This window comes from Phocoena phocoena, chromosome 15 (genome assembly GCF_963924675.1).
Source record: "Phocoena phocoena chromosome 15, mPhoPho1.1, whole genome shotgun sequence".
In the NCBI taxonomy this organism is placed as follows: Eukaryota; Metazoa; Chordata; class Mammalia; order Artiodactyla; family Phocoenidae; genus Phocoena; species Phocoena phocoena.
In genome coordinates, this window is record NC_089233.1 from 72236776 (window position 1) to 72260421 (window position 23646).

General features: G+C 49.5%; 1 protein-coding gene across 1 annotated transcript; it reads left to right on the top strand.

The window, feature by feature from the left end:
• The first annotated feature begins 710 nt into the window (after positions 1-710).
• On the top strand, positions 711-13093 carry CCN5 (cellular communication network factor 5). Its single transcript, XM_065893364.1, has 4 exons — positions 711-778; positions 4770-4986; positions 10052-10306; positions 12132-13093. The coding sequence occupies exons 1-4, from the start codon at positions 719-721 to the stop codon at positions 12350-12352; spliced, it is 753 nt and encodes a 250-aa protein (XP_065749436.1). The 5' UTR covers positions 711-718; the 3' UTR covers positions 12353-13093.
• The last annotated feature ends 10553 nt before the right edge of the window (positions 13094-23646 follow it).

Genomic DNA, 23646 nt, shown 5'->3' on the forward strand with positions numbered 1-23646 from the left:
AGCAAAATGGATCTGGTTCTTCCAGATCACCTAGCAGGGCCCAGCAAGAACGGGCACACACTAGGTCCAGTCTGCACGGGCTCATCCACCACGGGCCACCTTCCAGAGCCCAACAAGCAGGCCACGGGGAGGCCCCTTGTCGCCAAAAGCAAACAGGCCTCCCAGGGAAGTTTTGCTCTGGGTCACACCCGCCTCTGGATGGCTGCCAATCTTCCTGCCAGAAACCGCAGGCCCGCCAAAGCCGCCTGGAGTCCAGGCCACGGGGCTTAGAAGCACTCGGGTCAGCTTTGCAAAGGGGGTGTCTTCTGAGCACTTCCTGGATCAACAGCCCCCCGTCCCTGGGGTCAGGCAGGAGGGCTGGGGCTGGGTTGCAGCTAGAGAGGCCCCTCTTGGGCTGGGAGGAGCTAGAGAGGCCCCTGCCAGCCTCTCACAGGCTCCTGGCACAGGCACTGGCTCTGGCTTTCACATACACACACACACACACACTGGCAAGCACCCCCCAGGTGGCCTCCACAGTCTCACCTTCAGGTAAATGGGCTCATCAGTGGGAAGATGAGAATGGGAGAGAAACAAGGGCTACAAAGGCCAGCATGTGTGTGTGCGTGTGTGTGTGTGTGTGTGTGTGCATGCCTGGGAGTGACCTCACAGCTGCTGGAACATAAAGACTTACAGGTCCTGCCTCCCAGGCTCAAAGCTGGCTCCGTGGGGACACAGTGACATGAGAGGCACACCACAGACCCACCTCCTGGCCTTCTCCCTCCTCTGCCTCTTCTCCAAGGTAAGGGGGCCCCAAGCCCCAAAATGTACTGCTGGCTTCTTTGGTGTGGTGGGGAAGGTGTTAAATCACAGCCAGGGACCCCCTGGGAGAATTCCTGCAGGCCTCCTGTGTGGGGCTCAGCTCAGCTTCCCTCCCTGATGCCCAGACAGCTGCCCCTGGCCAGCTCTGCTGTGTGACCCCAGGCAAATCTCTTTCCCTCTCTGAGCCTCAGCTGCTTCCTCAGTTGAATGGGTATAATATTCATGGGGCCTCTGTGAAGATCATTTATCATAGTTCATCTACAGCGCTTAGCACAGGACCTGGAATATGGCAAATGTTTAAGAGAGGACTTTTACGATTATTACCAATCCCCATAGCTCCTCTACAGACAGAAGTGGGTCTTCTCAATATAAATGGGGAGACTCAGGACATGGCCTGCTTTGCCTGTGAGCCAGGATTTGAATGGATGTTGGTGCATAGCTGATTGGAATGTTCATACCACAGGGGCATTAATGCTGCTGGGCCCTCAGGCAGTGAGTGGCCTGCTGACCCTAGCTGGAGGGGGATAAGGAGACAGCTCCATGGAATAATGACCTTCTCTCCTGGGATATTTTCAAAGGGCTTGTGGAACATCCACCTTGCCTACCATGACCAATAACCCCATAAGGAATTATTATCCCCTGTTTTCAGTCAAACGAGTCTCCGAGAGGGTAGGCAACTTGCTCAAAACCACACAGCATCAGAGCAATAGAGGAGGTAGAACCCAGGATAGGCCTGGGTGTGAGGCAGGGGGGACTGCAGTCTGTGTCTCTCCACCCCCAACCTGGACCAAGGCCACGGTTGCTGAGCCTGCCATCACCTTAGCAAATGTCAGGCTCCTGGCGTCATGGGTATCGGCCCCCCACAAGCCACGACCTCACTGTATTTTCATGCTCCTTTGAGGATCACAGGCAGGAACTTTTCTCTATCCTGGGTCCAAGCAGTGGTTGGGGGAAGGCTGAGAACCCTACTGACATCCTAATCCTGCTGTTTGCTCTTCCAAAGGGGGTGTGCAGGACATGATTCCAGGGAGGGTAGCGTGGGTAGCCGGAGCAGGGGACTTGGGGTTCTGGGCTTAGGATTAAAGGAAAGACCAAAATGAAGCTGTCCTAGACTCACCGTTCACTTCCCCCAGCCCTCCATTCTTCCCAGGCTCCAGGGAGCCAGGCAGCATCCCACACAGAACACAGGAACTTAGTCATCACACACATGAAAGCCGCAACAATCCGCAGAGAGAGAATTCCAAGTCTGGCAGGCAGGGCTCAGGCCTGCGGACAGGGCCAGGCGGTAGAGACCTGGAAACAAGCCAAGTCACGTTGACCTAGAGCTGGCAGTGACCTCATTAAATCCTTGTCACGACTCCAGGACAGGTGGTCTCCACCCCATTTTACTGAGGAGGAAACAGCTCCCTCCCCACGGAACAGTTCAGGGAAGTGTCCAAGGTCACACAGCAAGTCAGCGGTAGAACTTGGAGTTCACCTCTTGCCCAGATGATTCCCTGTCCAGGGCTCTTGCCTCCTGGGCACCACAGCAAGGGTCTGGGGAAACCAAGTGTGTGACGGGGCAACTTGAACGTCGGGATAGGGTGGTTAGAAAGGGCACGGAGATAGAGGGATACCAGAGAGGACCTATCTCTTCTTGGCTATGCTGAAACACCCTCCCTGATATCTCTCTTGAACAGATGGGTAAACTGAGGCAGAGGCTAAGTGGCATCAGAGCCACTAGGGGACAAGAGGTAGGTGTGGCAATTAAGAGACTGGGCCTTGGATTCACATGAACCTGGATTCTGATCCTGGCTCTACCGCTTACTGGTGATACCACTACACTGCTTTAAGCTTCAGTTTCCTCGTCTTTAAAATGGGCATAATGCTTAACTTCCCTGGCAGTCCAGTGGTCAGGACTCCATGCTTCCACTGCAGGGGGCCCAGGTTCGATCCGTGGTCAGGGGACTAAGATGCTGCATGCCTCACAGAGCAGCCACAAAAAAAAAAAATAGAATTAAAATGGGCATAATGCTGGTACCTCACACTGGAGGGTTAAATCAGTACATTAAAGTGCTCGGCACTCCGTGTGCCCATGGTAAATGTCAGCCATAATCATTGGGGTTATCAGTGGCCCCTCCTGGGCACGTCAGGACCTGCAGATCCGGCCCCTGTCCAGCTCTCCCCGTAGAGAGAGCCCAAAGTGAGACCCCAGGTGCAAAGCAGAAGGTTTATCTCCTGGCATCCCCGCTTTCAGGAGGGAGGGGCCCAAGAGTCAGTTCTGGTCAAAGACCCCCCACTTCCCACCAACCAAGAGAGCTCAACCTCTGGTTTGGAAGGGATGCCCAAAGTCCAGCCGATTTTTTCTCAGCCCAATTCCACGTGAATCACCTCTGAATTTATTAAGATGCAGATTTAGATTCATAAAGAAGGGCCCTAGATGCTGCATTTCAACAAGCTTCCAGGTGACGGGGCCGCTGCTGGTCCAGACCACACTCTGAGGGGTGAGGCTAGACCATCTTCTCTAGAATCTGGTATCACCTAGTCTCCTGCTTGAAATGCCTGTGGAAGTGGAAACTCGCTCTTCGTGAGGTTCCAGGCACAGAGCTGTACACTTGCATCTATTACTACCAGTGCCATCTTAGATGGGGGCCCTGTGAGTGCCCCCTGGTCTGCGACCCCCACCGGAGGCTGGTCTGCCAATTTGGGGCAGCCCCTAGTGGCCAGCATGGGAACTGCAGAGGTTTGCAGGATAGGGAGTCCTAGGGGTGGGAAAGGTGAGGATTAGGGCAAAGGGGTCATTGCCTGCTTTGGGGCCACACAGGACATAGGAGGTCATTCATTTCATCTTCCTAAACTGCTAGTCTTCCATCTTCTGCATAAAACCCTCCAGTCCTCCAAGGATCCAAAGATGGGGCCACTGGTAACATCTTGAGTTATGCACGGTCCTTGGTCCCTACCTTCCAATGGACATATGGGGACCCCAGGGCATCTGGTTTCTGGTTTGGTTGTTTCATTGTCCTGAGTGAGGAGGGGCAGTCAGGACACCTGGATTGATACCTTGAGCCTGCCCCTGGGGGTGGGTTCCTAAGGCTTTTTCCCTATTACAGGAAATGTCTATCCCAAATCTGGGTTCCTGGATCCTCAGTGAGGAAGCAGGCTCCCATGCCTGCAGCTAACCCACTGGGACTTTGTCCCTTCCTCTATCTGGAGCTCAGTTCCCCCATCTTTACATGGCAGGGGGAGGGATTTAGACTGGAGCACAGGTGCCAGTAACCTAGCTGGGCATCAGAAGCCCCTGTTAAGAACAGATTTGAGGGCTCAGCCTCTGGAAGTTCTGATTTGGTAAGTCCCAGAGGAGGCCTCGGGGTCGGTATTTTACCAGGTTTCCTGGATGATTGGATGCTCATCCAGAAACATATTCTAGATTGTTCCAAAGACCAAAAAACATCCATGATACTGTTTGATTTATTCAGCCCTCAAGATAAATACCCACTCTCCACCTGCTAAAAAGTGAACAGCACCCTGTCATTTTAATCCTTCCTTTTGTTGCTTTTACCCTCCTGTAAGCTCCTAGAAGGCAGACCCTAAGCCCTTTATCGTAATTCACAATGAAGATCATTATAGCCAGATGCATGGAGTGTCTACTGCACGCCAGGCCATGCGCTAAAGGTTTAATATGCATCATTTCATGTACTCCTCAAAACAATCCTCCGAGTTAAACATTATTGCCCCCTTTTTACAGATGAGGAGATTGCTCAGCTAATAAGGGGCAGAGTTAGTTCCAGAACTCTAGTCCAGAGCCCTTGCTCATGACCACAGTGCCATGCTGTCTCTTAGGGAGTGCCGTGGGGCTGCCGGGGTCCAAGGCCAGGTCTATGTGACTCCAGGGCCAAGGTGTGAACACTACACTGGCAGAGAAGGAGTCAGTTGTGAGGGGCCCACTAGCCACCTTGAACGACCATGGCTGAGCGAGGTCTCTGTCTCTGCAGGTGTGTGCCCAGCTGTGCCCAACACCGTGTACCTGTCCCTGGCCCCCACCCCGATGCCCACAGGGGGTGCCCCTGGTGTTGGACGGTTGCAGCTGCTGCCGGGTGTGTGCACGGCGGCTGGGAGAGCCCTGCGACCATCTCCACGTCTGCGACCCCAGCCAGGGGCTGGTCTGCCAGCTCGGGGCGGGCCCTGGCGGCCGGGGGTCCGTGTGCCTCTGTAAGCAGGTTTGCGGGACTGATGGAGGGGGTGTTTGGGGGGGAAGTCAAGGCCTTGAGGTCCTGAGTCCAAGAGAAGCCCTTCTCTCTCCCAGCCAAACCTGGTGACCCAGGGTTCCCTAAGCTCACTCCCCTCTTCTTTTCTTTCGTCTTTGCTCAGATCATGGCCACCACCCAAACAACCTACCCTCCTTCTTCCTGTCTGTCCAGATCATAGCCGACTTTCAAAGCCAAGCTCAAACACAGCCCTCCCAGATTTCTCAAACCAGAAGTCATCATCCCTTCCCAGGATCCTCACAACACTCTTGGGAAAAATGAAAGGGCAACTCCCTATTTAGGGCATAACCTGTGTCAGGCACTGTGCTAAGCATTTACCTCCTAAATCACATAATCCTCACAATAATCCTATGAGGTAAGTACTTTCAGACCCATTTTATAGATGAGGAAACTGAGGCTCAGCAATACTAATGGACATGCTTAATGTTACACAGCTGGGGACTGAGTCAAGCAGGCTCTAAAGCAACATTCCGTTCTGTCCGCTTGCGGGATTGGGAGCCCTTGGACAGTCTGAATCCCGAGTTTGCTATTTGCTGGCGACCTTGGGCATGTCACATCTTCCACTACCCTAGGCCTTGTGCCTTCTGGGGATTTAAATCAGGGGTTCTCAACTTTGCTCTAGGACTGGATAATTCTCTGTGTGGGGCTGCTCTTCTGTGCAGGACTTTTAGCAGCATCCCTGGCCTCTACCCACGAGATGCTGGGGAGCAAAGTCATCCCCAGTTGAGAACCACTGGTTTAGAGAACTATAAAGAGGTGAAGACTGTTCTGTTCCCTTTCTTTCTTTTTAAATAATAAGACTTGTAGAGCAATTTACCAGTCTCATCTACATAGCTGTAAACACTTAAAAAAGAAAAAAGAATGAGAGATAGAGAAAGAGAGGAAGAAAAGCCCATGAATCATTGACAATAAGTCTATCTACAGGAAAAGGCTTGTTGAAAAACAAAAATTATAGACATAAAGTTATCAACAGTAAATCCCTGTAAAATACTTTTTCTGATAAGGGGAGTATACTAATGAGAAAGGGGTGATGTGTTTTATAAACTTCCAGATGACTGCTAATAAAAATGTATCTGAAGAAAAACTTAGACAAGTAACACTTAGCTTACAAGGCTGTTATCTAGCTAAGCCATGACACATGTAAAGCACTTGGCAGAATTTATTTATTGAGCACCTGCCTAGCATTTACCATGTGCCAGGCACTAAGAGTTTCACAAATATCACCTCATTTAATCTCTCAACAACCATATGAGGTAGATCTTAATGTCATCCCCATTTTGTAAATGGAAAAAAAGAGGCACAGAGAGGTTAAGTAACTTGCCCAAGGTCACACAGCTCAGAAGTCGCTGAGCTGGGATTTGAATTCAGGGAGCTGGCTCCACAATCTTTGTTTCTATCACTCTACTGCCTGACGCTCAGTATACGCTTAGTACATAGTGGCTGTTACTGTCACTAACTTTATTAAGGAGCTTTTCGTATTCCACCTTGATTCAAATTTCAAATACCTGGAGGCCAAGAATTTACCTGGTCCTTGCTCCTTCCTGCCACTTCCAGCCCTGGTCAGGCGACACAGTGGTGCTCATGAATGTTTAAAGACTGGAACCAAATTTGGAGGCTGGGAGCTAGTGAAGCCACGGATGAGCCAGAGCCAGCTAAGACCTCACAGAGGCCGAGTCTAGGTCTTGGCTCTGGAGGGAACATGCTTCCCCAAATCTCTCCTCTCACAAACTAGTTGGACAGCTCTTCACTGAGGACCAACTCCGAGCTGTGTGTGTGTCCAGCACGAGCTCCCGATCTCCCTGGCATTAAACGCGCAGCTTCCCCAGCTCAGCCAAGTGCGTCTCCATCCCTCCCGTGGCTCGGCCTCAAACTTTGGAGTCATTCTTGACTCCTCTCTTTTTTTTCACAGCCCACTCACTACCCACCAGCAAATTCTTTACAATATTTCAAGAATCCAACATTTCTCAGTCCCTCAACTGCTACCACCGGGTCTGAGCCCCCTCATTACTCATCTGGATCTTGCAGAAGCCCCGTAACTGTCTCCCTGCTTCTGTCCTTGGCCCCTAGTCTGTTCTCAACACAGCAGCCTGAGGGCTCCTTTAAATACATAAATCAGGTCACAGATCACTTCCCTCCTCTGCGTAAAAGCCTCCAATAGCTTCTCATCTTCTCAGAGTAAGAACCAAAGCCCCCTCAGTGGGTGACAAGGCCCTGCAGGATCCTGCTCCTGTTTTCTCTACGGCCACATCTAACTCCCTCTCTCCCTCCTGCTCTCTGCTCCAGCCACAACGGCCTCCCCGCTGCTCCTTAAATACTGAGGGGAGGCACGCTCCCACCTCAGGGCCTTTGCACTGGCTTTTCCTGCTACCAGCACTTTTTCCCCCAGATATCCTCACGGCGAGTTCCCTCACCTCCTTCACATCTTTACCCCAATATTGCCTTTTCAGTGAGGCCTTTCCTGATCACCACATTTAAAAACTACAACCCTGCCCTACTCATTAACCCTGCCCTCCTTTATTTTTCTAGCACTAATCACCATCTGACATCACAAACACCACCTTGTTTCTTGTGTTTATTTCCATTGGAGCGAAAGCTCCAGTGAGGGCAGGATTTGGGCTGGTCTCAGTCACTAGATACCTAGAACAATGTGTGGCACGTAGTAGGCACTCAATAAATAACTGTTGAATGTATGAATAATAACAACAGTTCTGGTGGGGCTAGCAGTAACAGGCACTGTTTATGGAGCATGTACTGTGAACAAATCCTTTATATACATGATTTCATTTTAACCTTAATAATGAGGGAGGTCCTATTATTATCCCTATTTTGCAGATGAGGGAACTGGGGCTCAGAGAGGTTAAGTCACCTGCCTAAGGTCACACAGTGTGCAAGTGGTTGCAGGTAAAACAAAAAACAAAAAACAAAAAGACCCTGTTGTTCCTTCCCCTGCAAGGGACTCTCAGAGGGAAAGAAGGATGCAGAAATTACCAGATGACAAGCTTGTGCCCTGAAGTTATTTGGGGGAAGTGTCTGGACAAGGGGGCCATTGGAGAGGGCCCAGAAGAAGAAGTAGGGTTTTGGCAGCAGTATGTGTGTATGGGTGGGGGGATCCCAAATCCAGTACATTTGAAGGTGCCTCATGGTGTTGGGGACCACGCACATGGATTCACACAGATCCCGGGGTGGGGAGTGGCTGCCTAGGGATCATTACCTACCTCCCAATTAGCTCTGAGCTGAAGGACCCAGGAGAGATGCCAGGAAATCTTACTAAAATTATCGCTCCCTCCAGCTGACTTTCCTAAATAATCCCTCTGTTTACCAGGTCATCCCAGCGACCAGGAGGCCCCAGGGCTGCAGCCCCAGGAGTCTGGCTGGGAGACCCAGGCTAGGGGTTATGGATTAAGGTGCAGCTACCCCTCTGGTTTCTTGGAAACCAGTGGCCACATGGTCCAGGCCAAAAGGTCAGGGATTTGGAACCAAAGGGCTGTGGCCTGGAAGGAGTAAGGAGATGGGGGTGACGCTGGCCCTGTCCTGCCCAGAAGAATAGCATCACCTATTCCCATTTAGTGAGCATCTACTAGGTGCCAGGCTTGGGGCAAAATGCTTTAAGTGCACTAGCTCATTTGATCCTCCAGTGGCTTTGTGAGCAGGGTACTGAGGCTCAAAGAGGTGAAGTAACTTGTCCCAGGTCCCACAGCTAGCAAGCAGGGAACTGGGATTTGAACCCAGGTCTGTGTGCTTCCAAAATTCCTGCATGTGTATGGATCTATTCAAGGTTTTTCTCAGAAGACCTGGGAAAACCAGCTTCCCATGAGTCCTTTCCCCCACACCCAGGTGAAGTGCCACCCACATCTCCAGGAAACCCTCCTAATTGTCCCTTTCTCTGCACTTCCTGAGTGGCTCACATACACCTCTCCAGGGCTCTTACTTTATTCTGTCTTGGAGATGGCGACATTCACACCTGTCCCGCACACTGGCCCTTGAATCCCTCTTAGTAAGGACTGGGTCTTAGTCCTGTCTAGGAACACAGTGGTTGGCACACAGGAGGGGCACGATATATATCTCTGAAATGATAAGGATTCAGAACTATTTTATCATTGTCTCTCATGTGCTGAGTCTTGTGCCAGGCATTCATTCGAAGGGCATTTCCTGCGGTTCTGTGATGCCAGAACGAACCCTCTTGGCCCCAGCCCTTAAGGGGTTCATGTCCAATGGAGGAAGAGGCCATAATACACATATTTGAGGGCTTCGACCAAAGAGTGTTTCTTAAATACCTACTCTGTGCCTAGCCGTGTGCTAGATGCTGCGTACACTTTATCTCATCTCACTGAAAGTAGGAATTACTGTTCTCATCATTGCTATTAAGGTGACTCAGAGAAGTTAAGTCACTTACGCAAAGTCACACAGCCAGCAAGTTGAGCCCTGACCTGACAGTGATGACTATAATACAGCAGATGGACAAGGAAAGTTTATGGCATGAAATTTCAGTGTGTATACAATAGTGGTAATATTTTATATATTTAAAAAACATATTATTATTAATATATAATAATTATTCTAATAATAACAACAGAGCAGCGAGGATCTATTGAAGGTCTCCTTCATGTTGTATTCATTCCAAATATCATTTCATTTAGTCTATACCACACCCTGTGAAATAAGTACCATTATAACCCATTTTGCAGATGAGGAAACTAAAAGAAGTAACATCACTTGGGCAAGGTCCACAGCTAATAAAAGAGCTGAAACCAGGCCAGTCTTCCCACAAAGCCTGTTCCAGGATGCAGCATGCTGTCTTCCTGCAGGCGACAGGGCAGTATGGCAATGGGGCGGGGGTGCATATCTCAGGGCTGGAGCCCCCTGCGGCGCTCAGATTCTGTAAGGGCACTGCATCCCCAGCGGGATCCAGACCAGCTCTGCAGAGAGGACCCTGTGGAGGATGTGGCCAGTCAGCCCTCCCAGGGAAAAGTTGGGAGGTCACCGATGGAGATCCGGTTTCTCCTCTGCAGGGGGAGAAGATGAGGGCAGCTGTGAGGTGAACGGCCGCCTCTACCGGGATGGGGAGACCTTCCAGCCCCACTGCAGGATCCGCTGCCGCTGTGAGGACGGCGGCTTCACCTGTGTGCCCCTGTGCAGCGAGGACGTGCGGCTGCCCAGCTGGGACTGTCCCTACCCCAAGAAGGTGGAGGTCCCAGGAAAATGCTGCCCTGAGTGGGTGTGCGACCAGGGAAGGGGGCTGGGGGTCCAGCCCCTCCCAGCCCATGGTGAGTACAGGGCTGGTCCAGGGCCGCCTGGAGGTGTGGTGGGGGGGAGGGCGGGGAGGGCTGGCGGGGGGGGAATGGGCGGGGCCTCTTAGGTGCCAGGACACCTGGACACATCAAAGCTAAGGTTATACTGACAAAATCTGGGAAGGGACAGTGGCTACGGGGACATGTAGGAAAGTGGAGTGGAGGGTCACAAGACCTCTTTAAAACTGACAAAACAGGAGGCGGTGGTGCAAATATATAAGTTTAAATCATACACAATTAAAAATAAAACTTGGTGGCAGAGGGGGGAGGGGAAAGGAGGGTTAGAACACTTGAAACAAATTCTCACATTTCATAGCAGAGGTATAACATAGACCTATATTATTATAATATATATGTTATTATACTCATAATATATTGATACATATTAATAACATTTATATAATACAATTTAAATATTATATAATATTAGTACTACATTATTATTGGGGTTTATCAAAAGAGGAACTCAAAACCGAGTGAAGCAAGGTGGTTGCCTCTGGGATGTGGGCCTAGGGGTAGGCAGGAAAGACAGTGACCTCATGCTATAAACTCTTCAGTTATAGGATTACGTTATTGCTGTGTTACTGGGTTTTTAAAAAATTATTATTACTCTATGAATTTAATTTTTGAAGGCAACCGAAAAGAGGGCATTGTTTCCATAGAAGATGGCGCCACACGAGAGGCGATAGAGCATGGTGGGTGAAGCATGGGGTCTGCCTGTGTTCTAAGCCCAGTGCCGCTACTTCCTAGCTGTGTGAGAAGTTACTTAACTTCTCTGTGTCTCAGTTCCTCCAATTGTAAAGTGAGAATGAGAGCATCCACCTCATAGAGCTGTTGTGAGGCCTAGATGAGTAAATACAAGGTAAGCAGTTATGACGCGCCTGGCACACAGCACTCAGTGTATGCTGTTATTATCCCTACAATGGAATATGATACATCTGTTTAAATACATAGGAGAATGCCAGGGAGTTAGCCTTATGTATAAAAAGCAGGATATGACACCGTATACGCAAGCTGATCTCCGCTGCGTGTACGCACGTGTGCGCGTCTACAGCTATACGAACACGTATACGTCGTACAATGCTGCACATACGTATATAACAGAGAGTTTTTCAACCCGGGCACTAGTGACATCTGGGCCAGGTAATTTTTGGTTGTGAGGGGATGTCTCGTGCGGTGTAGGATGTGTAGCAGCATCTCTGCTGGATTCCAGTAGTCCCCACCCTTACTTGTAACAAAAATGTCTCCAAAGGTTGCCAAATATCTTCCAGGGGGCAAAACTGTCCCCATTTAAGAGCCACTGGTTATAAAGGACTAGAAGGAAGGATACTAAAATATTAACAGCACAGAATAAGACTGGAGGAGAAGGAAAAGCTAGACCATGGGAGCCCACCACCTTGATCCAGACACGGCCTCACCATCACCAGCATCCTTACCTCCAGGTCATGGTACCCCCACACACACGGGCCCCAACCTCCTTCCTGTGAGATGCTACTTATCACAGAACTTGTGGAGGATACAGCAGTGAGAAAGTCACCATTTACTGGGAGGCATCATGGCCAATGCCATCATAGTTGCCTAATGAGCAATAATTATGAAGTGCTTGCAAATACCAGGCACTGTGTTAGGCGCTTCACCTCCGCTATTTCATCCAATCCTTCCCATCAACTATTAGGAAATTTACACAGGAAGAAACTGAGGCCCAGAGAGGTTAAGCAACGTGACCAAGATTGCATCGCAAGCCAGTGGGTAGATTTGTCTGCCTAACCTTGCCGTGCTGACCCCTCTTTCTCTCCCCCAGGACCCCAGTTTTCTGGTCTTGTCGCTCCCCCAGCCCCTGCCGTCTCCTGCCCAGAATGGAGCACGGCCTGGGGCCCCTGCTCAACCACCTGTGGGCTGGGCGTGGCCACCCGGGTGTCCAACCAGAATCGCTTCTGCCGCCTGGAGACCCAGCGCCGCCTATGCCTACTCGGGCCCTGTCCACCCACCAGGGGCCACAGCCCATGGAACAGTGCCTTTTAGAGCCAGACTGAGAATGGAGACTCGGTGTCACCCGCCCGCCCAGCAAGCAACCTGGGCTGCAGGCAACGGTCCAGCTTGGGTCCACCATCCGGGCCCTGGAGGACGAGAGTGTTGCCAAGCCAGCTGGTCCACCTGGACCCTGAGATGCAGCGGGATGCATGCCCTAGTCCCCCTTTCTCTAACTCACAGCCTGGGAGAATGGCCAGGTTTCTTCTGGTCCATTCACAGCCTTTATCAATGATGCGCACGGGCTAGCTTTCCAGAGGTGGGGCCACCATCTCTCCCTTAATCATTAGACTGAGGCAGGTGCTGGGCTGGATGGGCTATTTTTCTGGGGTTATGCTAAAGAGGGCACAGATATTCTGAATCTCCTGCTTCCTTTCCTGGAGCGATGTAAGAATATCCCTGAATATGTGCCTATGTGTCAAGCCTGTGCTAAGAAAGCCCTCCCCACCCACCATGGGCAGAATTCAGGGGCTGAATTCTTTGTAAAAATCACAAGGTGAAATCACTCTGTCTTGAAGAAAGTCAGAAAACAGGCCTTAACTTGACCCATTAAACCCAACTTGTATTAGTAAGAATTAACCTTTTTTGAGACTCTGCAATGCACCAGGCCAAGCCAGACATTTCATACGGGTCAGAGCTTGGAAACATTTTTGACTAGAGAGAAGCAGGGGATGATGACGAGTACCTTCCCGAGACTGGGGAACACGGCCTGAAATAAACCAACCCATGTGTGAAGTTCCGTTTGACGTCTCATGTTTTATTGTTTAAAGACAAAAAAATCCCTACATACAAATTTTATATCCTCTTTGGCGGTCTACCTGTGTTTGTTTAAAAATAAAAACTATGTTTTCATCAGGATCCAACCAGGAAATTAGAAAACACTCTTGGTATTTACCAGGATTTCTTCTTATTTAAACTAATTCGATTGAGGGGTGAGGCACACCCAGTTAAATGCACAGGTCTTTTATTTTTATCTTTGGCCGCGTTGGGTCTTCGTTGCTGTGTGCGGGCTTTCTCTAGTTGCGGCGAGCGGGGGCTACTCTTTTTCACGGTGCGCGAGCTTCTCATTGCGGTGGCTTCTCTTGTTGCGGAGCAAGGGCTCTAGGCGTGCAGGCTTCAGTAGTTGTGGCACGCGGGCTCAGTAGTTGTGGTTCACGGGCTCTAGAGTGCAGGCTCAGTAGTTGTGGCACATGGGCTTAGTCGCTCCGCAGCAAGTGGGATCTTCCAGGACCAGGGATCGAAGCCATGTCCCTCCCCTGCATTGACAGGCAGATTCTTAACCACTGCACCATCAGGGCACAGGTCTTACTGGTTTCATGAGTCTTTACAAATGCACACACCAACACCTCAGTCAAGGTGTAAAACATTTCCATCATCAAAGGAAGTTTTCTCGGGCTGGATCATCCTCTCCGCCCTCAAAGGTGATGTAGCTTATTCTTGAACTTCATGTAAATAGAGTCATACGGTAAGTATTCTTTACTGAATGACTTCTTTCCCTCAGTACCGGACCTCGGGGTGGAGAGGCAGAGGGAGGGCAGAGCCCAGAAGCTGGGACCAGAAGGTGAAAGATGGAATCACAGCAGGGCTGTCTGCTGGGAGCAGGGGCCACCACGGAGATACAGCCGTGTGCCTGACAAAAGGCAGATGGAGATGGGGAGACAGATCCTGGCTTCTGCTCTCTCCCACCCCCCAGTTCCCAGAAGTGCCTCCCATTGGTCAAACCTACTGGGAAGACCTGGGAGGCCAGGAATGCAGTGCTCTAAGGTACAAAACAGGGCCGGGAAGGTCGATTCCCAGCACACAGGTGGTAAATGACCTGCTCTTCAGTACGGTGGCCTCCAGTACTTCGGTCAGGTACCACCTCCTCCGGGTACCCCAATTTGAGAATCACAGGCAGCACTGGAGCCATTTAATCTTCACAAAATAGAACTAACTCTAGTTCACAGATGAGGAAGCCTAGATCTGGAAATGTGATCTGTCCAAAAGCTGGTTTGCAGTTGGGGTGGGATTTTAGTCCAAGCCAGGTTTATCTGACTCTCCAGGCTCTCTCGCAGGCTGAGTTTTGGTGGGTTTGGTTCTGCAAGTGTAAACTCTGAACACGCTGCCCGGAACAATTCTGAAATCACCCTGAGAGCCAGGATGAGAACAATGAACTTGCCCTGAACTATTCCTACGTGGGGGCTCTCTCTGCAAAGAGCTCTACCCACATAATCACAGGTTGCCCTTGAAACACCCCTAAAACAAAGTGCTGCTGATATTCCCATTTTAGAGGTGGGTAAACTGAGACTCAGAGTGATTAATGAGTTGTCCTAGGGTTGTGCTGCTGGGCTCTGGGCCAGGTTTGCTGTAAGGCCCATGACCTCACTCCTGAGAAGCTGTGAGCAGAGCCATGAAGAGTGGCCCCAGACAGCCTGCCCGGTCCTGGCTGGTTTCCTGCTGAGATCTCAGGCAGGGTACTTAACTTCTTTGTGCCTCGGTTTCCTTTCCTCTAAAATGGGGATAACGGAAGTACTCAACACAGAGGGCTGTTGAAAGTATTATGTGGTTTAAATAAACATTTTAGCTATCATTACCTTGACTTGACCTCCTAGTGCTTTTGCTTTTTCATCTGTAAAATGGGCATAAATAGTAATGTCCACCCTGTAGGGTCGTTGTGTTGAGTGAGTACCCACCACGTAGGGGTATTGTGAATGTTAGGTGAGTGATTCCTCTATGACCACTTGAAAATAAGCTATTATTATCATGCTGTCTTGATAATTCTTTGCAAGTCAGAGACTAATGTGAAGGCAAAGGCTGGGAATCTTCTTGTTTGTGAAGAGGGGATGGTGTTGGGGACAAAGGTCACCAGGTGAAACTCAGGCTACCCCCACTGAAGCCAGAGCCAGAGGGACCCGGCCCAGCCATGCCCCGTTATATTTGTTAGTTGCATCCATGATATTCAAGTAACAATAATGCATTATTTCTTGTCACTGTATAATATTCCATTGTGTAAATAGAGCACATTTTATTTACCTATTCTACTTTCAATGGGCATTTGGGTAGTTTCCAGTTTGAGGCTATTATGAATAAGGCATGGTGAATATTCTAGTGTATGTCTTCTGCTAGGTACTGGTAAACATTTCTGTTGGATGTGTATCTAGGAGTGGGATTGCTGAGTCAAGGCCTGTGCTCTTTCTCTTGGGTCAGATTATCTCTGAGTATGATGGAGGTCTCTACACATAATAGGTGCTCAATAAGACTTATTGCAAAACTAATAAAAATGAGAGCTAACATCCATTGAGTGTTAACAATATACTAGGCTCTGTTCCAAGCATCTTCTATGTAACGACTCACTTGACCCTCACAATAACCCTTTGAAGTATAATTATGCCCATTTCACAGATGGAGAAACTGATGTACAGAGAAATTAAGGAAACAGCCCAAGTGTACACAGTTCAAAGCTGGCAAAACCAGGATTCAAACCCTGAGGGTCCCGCTCCAGGGCCCCTGCTCTTGGCCACCAGGCTATACCGAATGTAGTCACTGCCATGTTCAGAGGTAAGGCCCACGGGAGTAGAAAAGAAGGAACAGAAGCAGATGGGATGGGACTTCCCTGGTGGTGCAGCGGGTAAGACTCCATGCTCCCAATACAGGGAGCCTGGGTTCATCCCTGGTCAGGGAATTAGATCCCACAGGCACGCCACAACTAAGAGTTCACATGCCACAACTAAGAAGCCAGTGAGCCACAACTAAGGAGCCCGCCTGCCACAGCTAAGACCTGGCACAACCAAATAAATAAATAAATAATTTAATTAAATATTAAAAACAAAAGCAGCAGACGGGAAGAGTCAGCAGGGCCTGACCACGCCTGTGAGATCTCGTTGGAAGGATAAATATGATCGGCAGGGGAAAAAAGAGGCCAAACACATCCCGGGGCTTTCTGCTGGGGGATGGGGAGGGTGGGGGGGCCATCGTCAGCAACCGGGAAGAGCAGAGGTGAGCCCCCATTGGTGGCAGATAGGAGGGGCGTGTCCTAGACATTCTGAGTTCAAGGAGACAGTAGTGATCCAGGGCAGTGTGGCCAGAGGCAGTTGGAGATCATAGATGGCACAGGTCTGGACATAGAGAAAAGGGTTCAGGCCGAGAATGTGGGTCACCTGGACAGAGGAGAGGAGTGGATAATCACATTGGTCCAGTTGGTTTAGTTATGGAAATAGCACGCACGTGTGTGTTTGTGTATAACCTCTTACCACCCTCCCCAGCTCCACTGCGCCCCCCTGGCTGGGGCCACCGTCATCTCTGCCCGGATACCTGTGGGAACTTTCTCCTGCTCATCACAGGGGGTGCCAGAGGGATTCTGTTAAAAACCACATCGGACCATGCTGCTCCTTTTCACTCCGAGGAAAGCTAAAGGCCTTTGCGTGAACTACAAGCCCCCCGCTCTTGCCCCTGTCACCTCTCTGCCCTTGTCCTCAACTACCCTCTCCCTGCTCTGACCTCACTGGCCCCCTTGCTGTTCCTCAAACACACCAGACTTGCTCCCACCTCAGGACCTTTGCACGGGCTGTTCCCTCTGCCTGACATCATCTTCCCCCACGTGGCAAATCCCCTTGATCTCTTTCAAGTCTGACTCACAAGTCACCATTTCACTGAGAACCCACCCGAGCTCTTCCAATACCCTTGATGGACTTAGCACCTTTCAATGTAACTTACTTACTTATAACATTTACTATTTGTTGCCAAACTCCACGAGCAGTGGGAATTAATTTCCCTGCTTTGTTCACTGATGGATTCCCAGGACCTAGAACAGTGCCCAGGACGGACCAAGCCCAACCATTATTGAATGAAAGAATCTTGCTTTTCATTAAAAAATGTTTACGTATTCATTCAGCTGCGCCGGGTCTCGGTTGCGGGATCTTCGTTGCTGACTGGGGGATCTTTTGTGGCTCGCAGCACCTAGTTCCCTGACTAGGGACCGAGCCCAGGCCCCCTGCATTGGAAGCGCGGAGTCTTAACCCCTGGACCACCAGGGAAGTCCCTGTCTTGCCTTTAAAAAAGCGATTCAGGGGGCTTCCCTGGTGGCACAGTGGTTAAGACTTTTCCCTCCCACTGCAGGGCGCAGTGATTTGATCCCTGGTCGGGGAACTAAGATCCGCCAAGCTGTGGCCAAAAAAAAAAAAGGGGGGGGGGGGGAAGGGGGGATTTAATGGGGCTTAGAAAAGTCAATATGTAGTTGACAAATGGGAGTGGCTGCCCAGTTCACAGTGATTTCCCAGTGTCCGTGTCTGCGTGGGTCAGAGCTCACCCCGACCCTCACGCCCGATCCTCTCAACCTTGGTAGTTCTCAAAGTGGGGGCCCCAGACTGGAAGCAACATCATCGCCTGGGAACTGGTTAGAATTGCAAATATCTTGTGTCCCAAACCCACAAAAACTCTGGAAGTGGGGTCGGGAAATCTGTGTTTTAACAAGCCCTCCACTTCATTAAAATCTGTGTAAGATTAATTGCGTGACTTCATATGAGAATACGAAGAAAACGGTGATGTGCTGCTGCCCCCTTGTGGCATTTTGGTGAATGAGCCGCCAAGAGACCACCAGCAGGGAGGAGCCTGGGAGCCTGGGACCCATTCCCTTCCTGTTTCAGGAGTGAGGAAAGGGAGTCTCCGGGCAGGGAAGGGACTCATCTAAGGCCTCAGGATGAGGCAGTGATAGACCTGGCCTAGGATTCTTTCCTATTTGAGTCGAATGCAGCAGCTTTCTTAAAACATTTAGACAGATGCCTGTAAGAGCCCCTGCTGGTCCCTGAGCCAGGACACCAGTGTCTGTCCCCCGGTCCCTCTGCCCACAGTTCAGCTCTGGACAGTTCGACCATACGATACAGCCACATGGATCTTTCTTGAGCACAGTTACGGTTATGTCACTCTGCTTAAACCCCTCCTGGGCTCAGAGGTGCCCTCCGGGTGGGGTCCACGCCATGCTGCTATGTCTTCCAGCCTCTTCTGTGCTCCAGCTACACGGGATGGATTGGGCTCCCTACTCTGGCCCAGGCCTCTCCCCAAGCTGTCCCCTCTGCCTGGGCCACTCCTCTCCCCTTCACGGATGCCCTGATTATTCTTCATGAGTTGCAGTCTCTACATCTAACCGAGGCCAACCCTTCCCTGGGCCCTGGCTCCCACCCCCTCTCACCTGTCCAGGTGCTGACTCCTGCCACTTTCCCCATGTTATCCCCACAGCTTCCATTTCTCCCTCTCTTCCAGATTATCCCCATCAATATACATACACGTTGGTCCTTTGTCCAGTGCTGCAAAGGATACAGCCCACCAGCCCATGGCCATCCTGGCTACTGCAGTAACAAAAGGTGGGGCACCCTCTTCAAGGGGCAACTCGAGCAGCCTCACGGGGGAGGGGGTGCCTGGGAAAGGGAAGCCTCGTATGGCCACCACATTTCATGTGCTATCAAAAAGTCCACCTGCCTCTCCAGGGCTAAAATGTGGTCTAGGGTCTGACGCACATTCTTAGCAACAGGGTCATGGTTTAGCCAATTCTCAAGAACTTCATCTTTTTCCTCTTCCACTGCAATTAATTACAACACTAGGGCGAGCCCCAGGGCAGGAGCCTAGGCCTTTTGGACATCTCAAGGTTAGTCAACAAGCCTACTTGTAAGTGGCCCCACCACACTGGTTTGGTTCTTATCCATGTTCCATTTGCTACCCCCTGGCCCTTCACCGCTGGCTTTCGTGGAAATGTTTCCAATCTCATCTCTGGACTGAGTCTCTTCATCTGCTCCTGTCGGATGGGCAGTACTTAACACGGGCTTCTTCTGTAGCTTCCTCCCAGCCCTGAAGCCAGCAGGCGGTCAACACGGGGGTTGACTTTGACTTTACTCCCCTTCTCACCTCAAGGGCTGGACCTCTGTGTCCCAATGACCCTCCTGCATCTCTTCATCTATGAGCCATCCCACTCATGTCCCATTCCCCTCCCTTCCTCTCTCGATTCCTTTTCTGTGCCCACTCTCACCCCCTTAAAGCCCAAGGTTTTAGAACCTGGTAGCATCCATACTGCCTCACCGCTTACGACAGACGGACAGTCCAGGGTCCCGATGTGGCCCCCGTACAAAGTGAAGTCCCCCTGGATCCTTTCACCAACTCAGCCAGATTTCTCAGGTGTCTGAATTTAATCTCCAAAAGAAATCTAAACTTATTTCCAAATTTTGTGGCAACCGTCATCTTTGTAATGTTTCCTTAACCATTGTGGTGTACGTACATAAGGGTGTCCATCAGATTGCTATTTAAACCCTTATGGGGGACTTCCCTGATGGCGCAGTGGTTAAGAATCTGTCTGCCAGTGCAGGGGACACGGGTTTGATCCCTGGTCTGGGAAGATCTCACATGCCGCAGAGCAACTAAGCCCGTGCACCACAACTACTGAGCCTGCGCTCTAGAGCCCACGAGCCACAACTACTGAAGCCCACGTGCCACAATTACTGAAGCCCACACGACTGGAGCCCATGTGCCTAGAGCCCGTGCTCCGTAACAAGAGAAGTCACCACAACGAGAAGCCCATGCACTGCAACGAAGAGGAGCCTCCGCTCGCCGCAACTAGAGAAAGCCCGCGCGCAGCAACGAAGACTCAAGGCAGCCAAAAATAAAATAAATAAATAAACCCTTATGTATGTCTTGGCAAACCAGATTCCAGCAGTCAGTAGGCCCCAAATCCAGTGGCATACCAAAGGGTCAGGGTTGATGGTGGGAGTGGTGTTCTGGGGAAGGCATATTTTAATACAGACAATGTTTAGAATTGCTGGTCCGTGGTGATAATAAAAAGCAGATTAAATTTAGCCCATTTATTATTGTTTCAAAAGTTTTTAAACACAGTGTACCCCTTTTTCACCTGCCTCTGGGGGCAGACCACTCTTGCCACCAGCACCCCCCAGTACACCACTGCTCACTGTCTAAAGCACAAAGTCTGTTTCTCGGTTATGTAACATTCCTAACAGGTGCTTCTGGTAGGTGGGCTCCTCCACAAATGATTAAGGGACTCAGGCTCCTTCACTCTTATGCCTTCACCTCACCCCCACCTCATCCACATCCAGGATGACATGAGACAAGAGGCTCAGCCATTCCATGCAAAACGCCAGTACTGTTTCTGGAACAACTGGGAAAGAGGTACCATCTTTTGACCCAAGTGGGCAAACTATTAGAAGGTAAGTCTTCAGTTGCTGGAGGCTATATTTGCCACCATGAGAAGTACTGAAAAATATAGTCACACGGAACCAAGAAATTAAGAGAAACAGATGGCAGGCAACTAGGTTCAAGCTGCTAGATCCAGCTGCGCCTGAAGCTGTCCTTCCCTAAACTTTTCAGTTATGTGAACTAATAAACTCCCTTTATTACTGAAACTAGTTTGAATTGGGTTCCTGTCACTTGAACTAAGAGTCTTGACAAATATAATTGTATACGGTAGTGTAATTACCTGTCTATTCTTGGCTGTTCTGTTGGGCTTTGTTCCCTAGAAGCCAGGTAGATTTCTGATTCATCCCTGTGTCCCTGAAACCCAGCACAGGACCTGGTACATGGTAGGTATTTAATACGCGCCTGCTGAATGGTGACTGAGGCCTGGGTTCTAGCCCTGATTGTGCCTCTAGTCTGTGACCTTGAGCATCTAATTCTCCCCTGTGAGCTGTTTCTGACTCTGCACAGTGGAAATGATCAGCTTTGCCCTGCCTTGCTGGAGGGCGGCAGTGAGGATGAGATAAGCCCAGCTTACAGAAGTACTTAGCAAACTCTAGCGCTCTGCACACGCAAGAGCCACAGTTATATTTGCAAAAATGTACATTCTGTCCTAATTTCATCAGCCCCCTGTAGACTGTGGGTTCTTGGGACACAAAGCAGACAGCACGTTGGAGCAGAAGTAAGATCTGAGAGGAGCAGCTTTAGCTGCCCCCAGTGCCACCTCCATGCAACAGCAGACTGGTTGCACCTGCGGATGAGATAAGCAAGATGGTGCCTGGTGCCCAGCACTTGCCGCCCCACCATCCCCCTAGAAATCGCCGAGACAAGGGGTCCCAGCGCCTCCTCGAGTCTGAGCCATTGCAAACGACATGATAACGGAGCAGCAGCTGGCTGGTTGTTCTCCTGGGCACCCAGAGAGAGACCACATCTCCCAGCCACAGTGAAGGAGGTCTGGCCATGGGCTTGACTCCAGACCCAGACCATTAACCCCCCTCACCATCCTCCACACTCGTTCTCTGCCCTCGTCTGCTGATCACATGCAGAGGACACAGTGGAGGACTTCAAGGCTCTAGAACACTGTCCTTCACCTTTCTTTACAAACCTAGGACTCCTTGGGCAACTGGTAAAGTCTATGATCTTCTCAGACAAGTCATATTAAACACATAAAATCAAATACATGGGATTACAAAGGACACAAATTATTGAAATACGGTAACCAAAACAAAAAAAGTATGTGAGATTGTTACATGTGCTTTTTTAGGAATATATTAAACAACGAGATTCAATTACCATAATTTCAATGTGGCGAGAGTATAAACAGTATTTCAAGATATCCACAATAATTACTTTGTGATATGAAAATACTTGTGATTTCTTTTGGTGACAGATAGGTACTGCTACTACTACTTTGTTTTCTCCATTCATAATTGAAGTGCTAGATGTTAGCTAAAGGTCAGTGGAAAGATGCAATTATTTTCCCTTTCAAGTTCAGGAATTCCTGAATTTCATCCCCAGATCCTTGGATATTGTCTCTGGGAAAAGAATCTCTGCTTTAGGACAGGACAGAGTCACAAAAGAAAAGGAACTTCACGCTTGGATGACCACATACAGGAAAGGGCCCTCCAACATGTATTCGAACCAGAGGAAAAGACCGTATTTTACCAGGAATATTGAGATTCTGAAGCCAGGCTTGATTTCTTGTTCCAGCTGGGTGACCCTGAACGAGGCATCTAACCCCTCTGAACCTCCATACTCAAAAGAAAAAGTAGACCATGGTCCCAGTCTTACAGGGGAGTCATGAGAATTAAAGGGGATAACAGCTCTGGATGCTCGCAAACTCTATGGGAATTTATATCTGAGGTCTTCAAAGTCCAGCCAGTGAACTGGTACTAAAAATAAGGACAACACAGTGAAATCTCATCAAGTGAAATGGATTCCACCTGTAAGACTGTGTTTTACTCTGAACTTACGACCTTCCTCATTTGAGGGGTTGTGAAATTCATTCTTTTATAAAATGAGGAGGATTATAAATATAGTACTTGCTCATTTTTCCGCATTGTTTCTACTTTGCAAATGGAGTTGGCAATGTGATTTGGATTCACAAATATTTTACGCAATTGGGTGGTTTTATGAAGACCAAAAAGTATGAGAATCACTGCTTTATGCCACCACAAAAATAGTCATTCTTATTATCCCTCAAAACTAATAAAACTTAGAAAGGATTCGATTTCTGACCTGGCACAAGTTTGAATAATAATAGTTAACATGTATTGAGGGTTTCAATGTGTCCCAAACTGATCTAAATACGTCACACGTGTAACTGGCTTATTGAATAATCTGAATTTGGGGAGGGACACACATAAATGGATGTAGTTTTTCTTCACCCATTGCCTTTGAACACATCCAGTCAAATCTCTCCTTGCCCCATGCCTTTCAGTCTGGATTGAACATCTAATTATATACTATTTAACACCTCCTCTAAATCAAGCTTGACCCTTCACCTCAATAATGCTTTGTTATTTAATTTAATAAACTATTAAATAGTCTAACTACGGGCACCTTACAGTGCTATGAGGATATGAGGTATGTACTATTATTAATGGCATCTTACAGATACTAAGGCCCAGAGAGATGAAGTAACTTGCTCAAGGTCACACAGCTAGTAAGTTAGAGACACAGAATTCAAACCCAGGCTGTCTGGCTCTGGAAACTTGCCCGTAGTCTCTGCATTACAGTCCTCTGTAGCACGGAGAGAGTGTGAGCGTCTCTCTAAAAACCTTTTCCATCCTCCCCATTTGAGTTCTAGCTTCTCCTGTTTATGAGGCCTGGAAGGAGCAGTGGAGGAAAGGGGGGAAAAAACGTAGCTGGTGTTGCTTTGAGTCCCCTCAGGGAGGTGGATTCCTTCTGCGTGGAAAGTGTTTAAAGGCTAGTGTTCCTGGACCACATGACTAGCTTATTCAGGGTCTCCTGACTGTTGGGGGATATCTGGACCCCTTGACCTCTCTTAGTCCCTGTCCCCAGAAGTGCACTTCACAGCCTCTTTCTGCCAGGGTCCTCTTTCCTGGGAAGCACAAGGATCA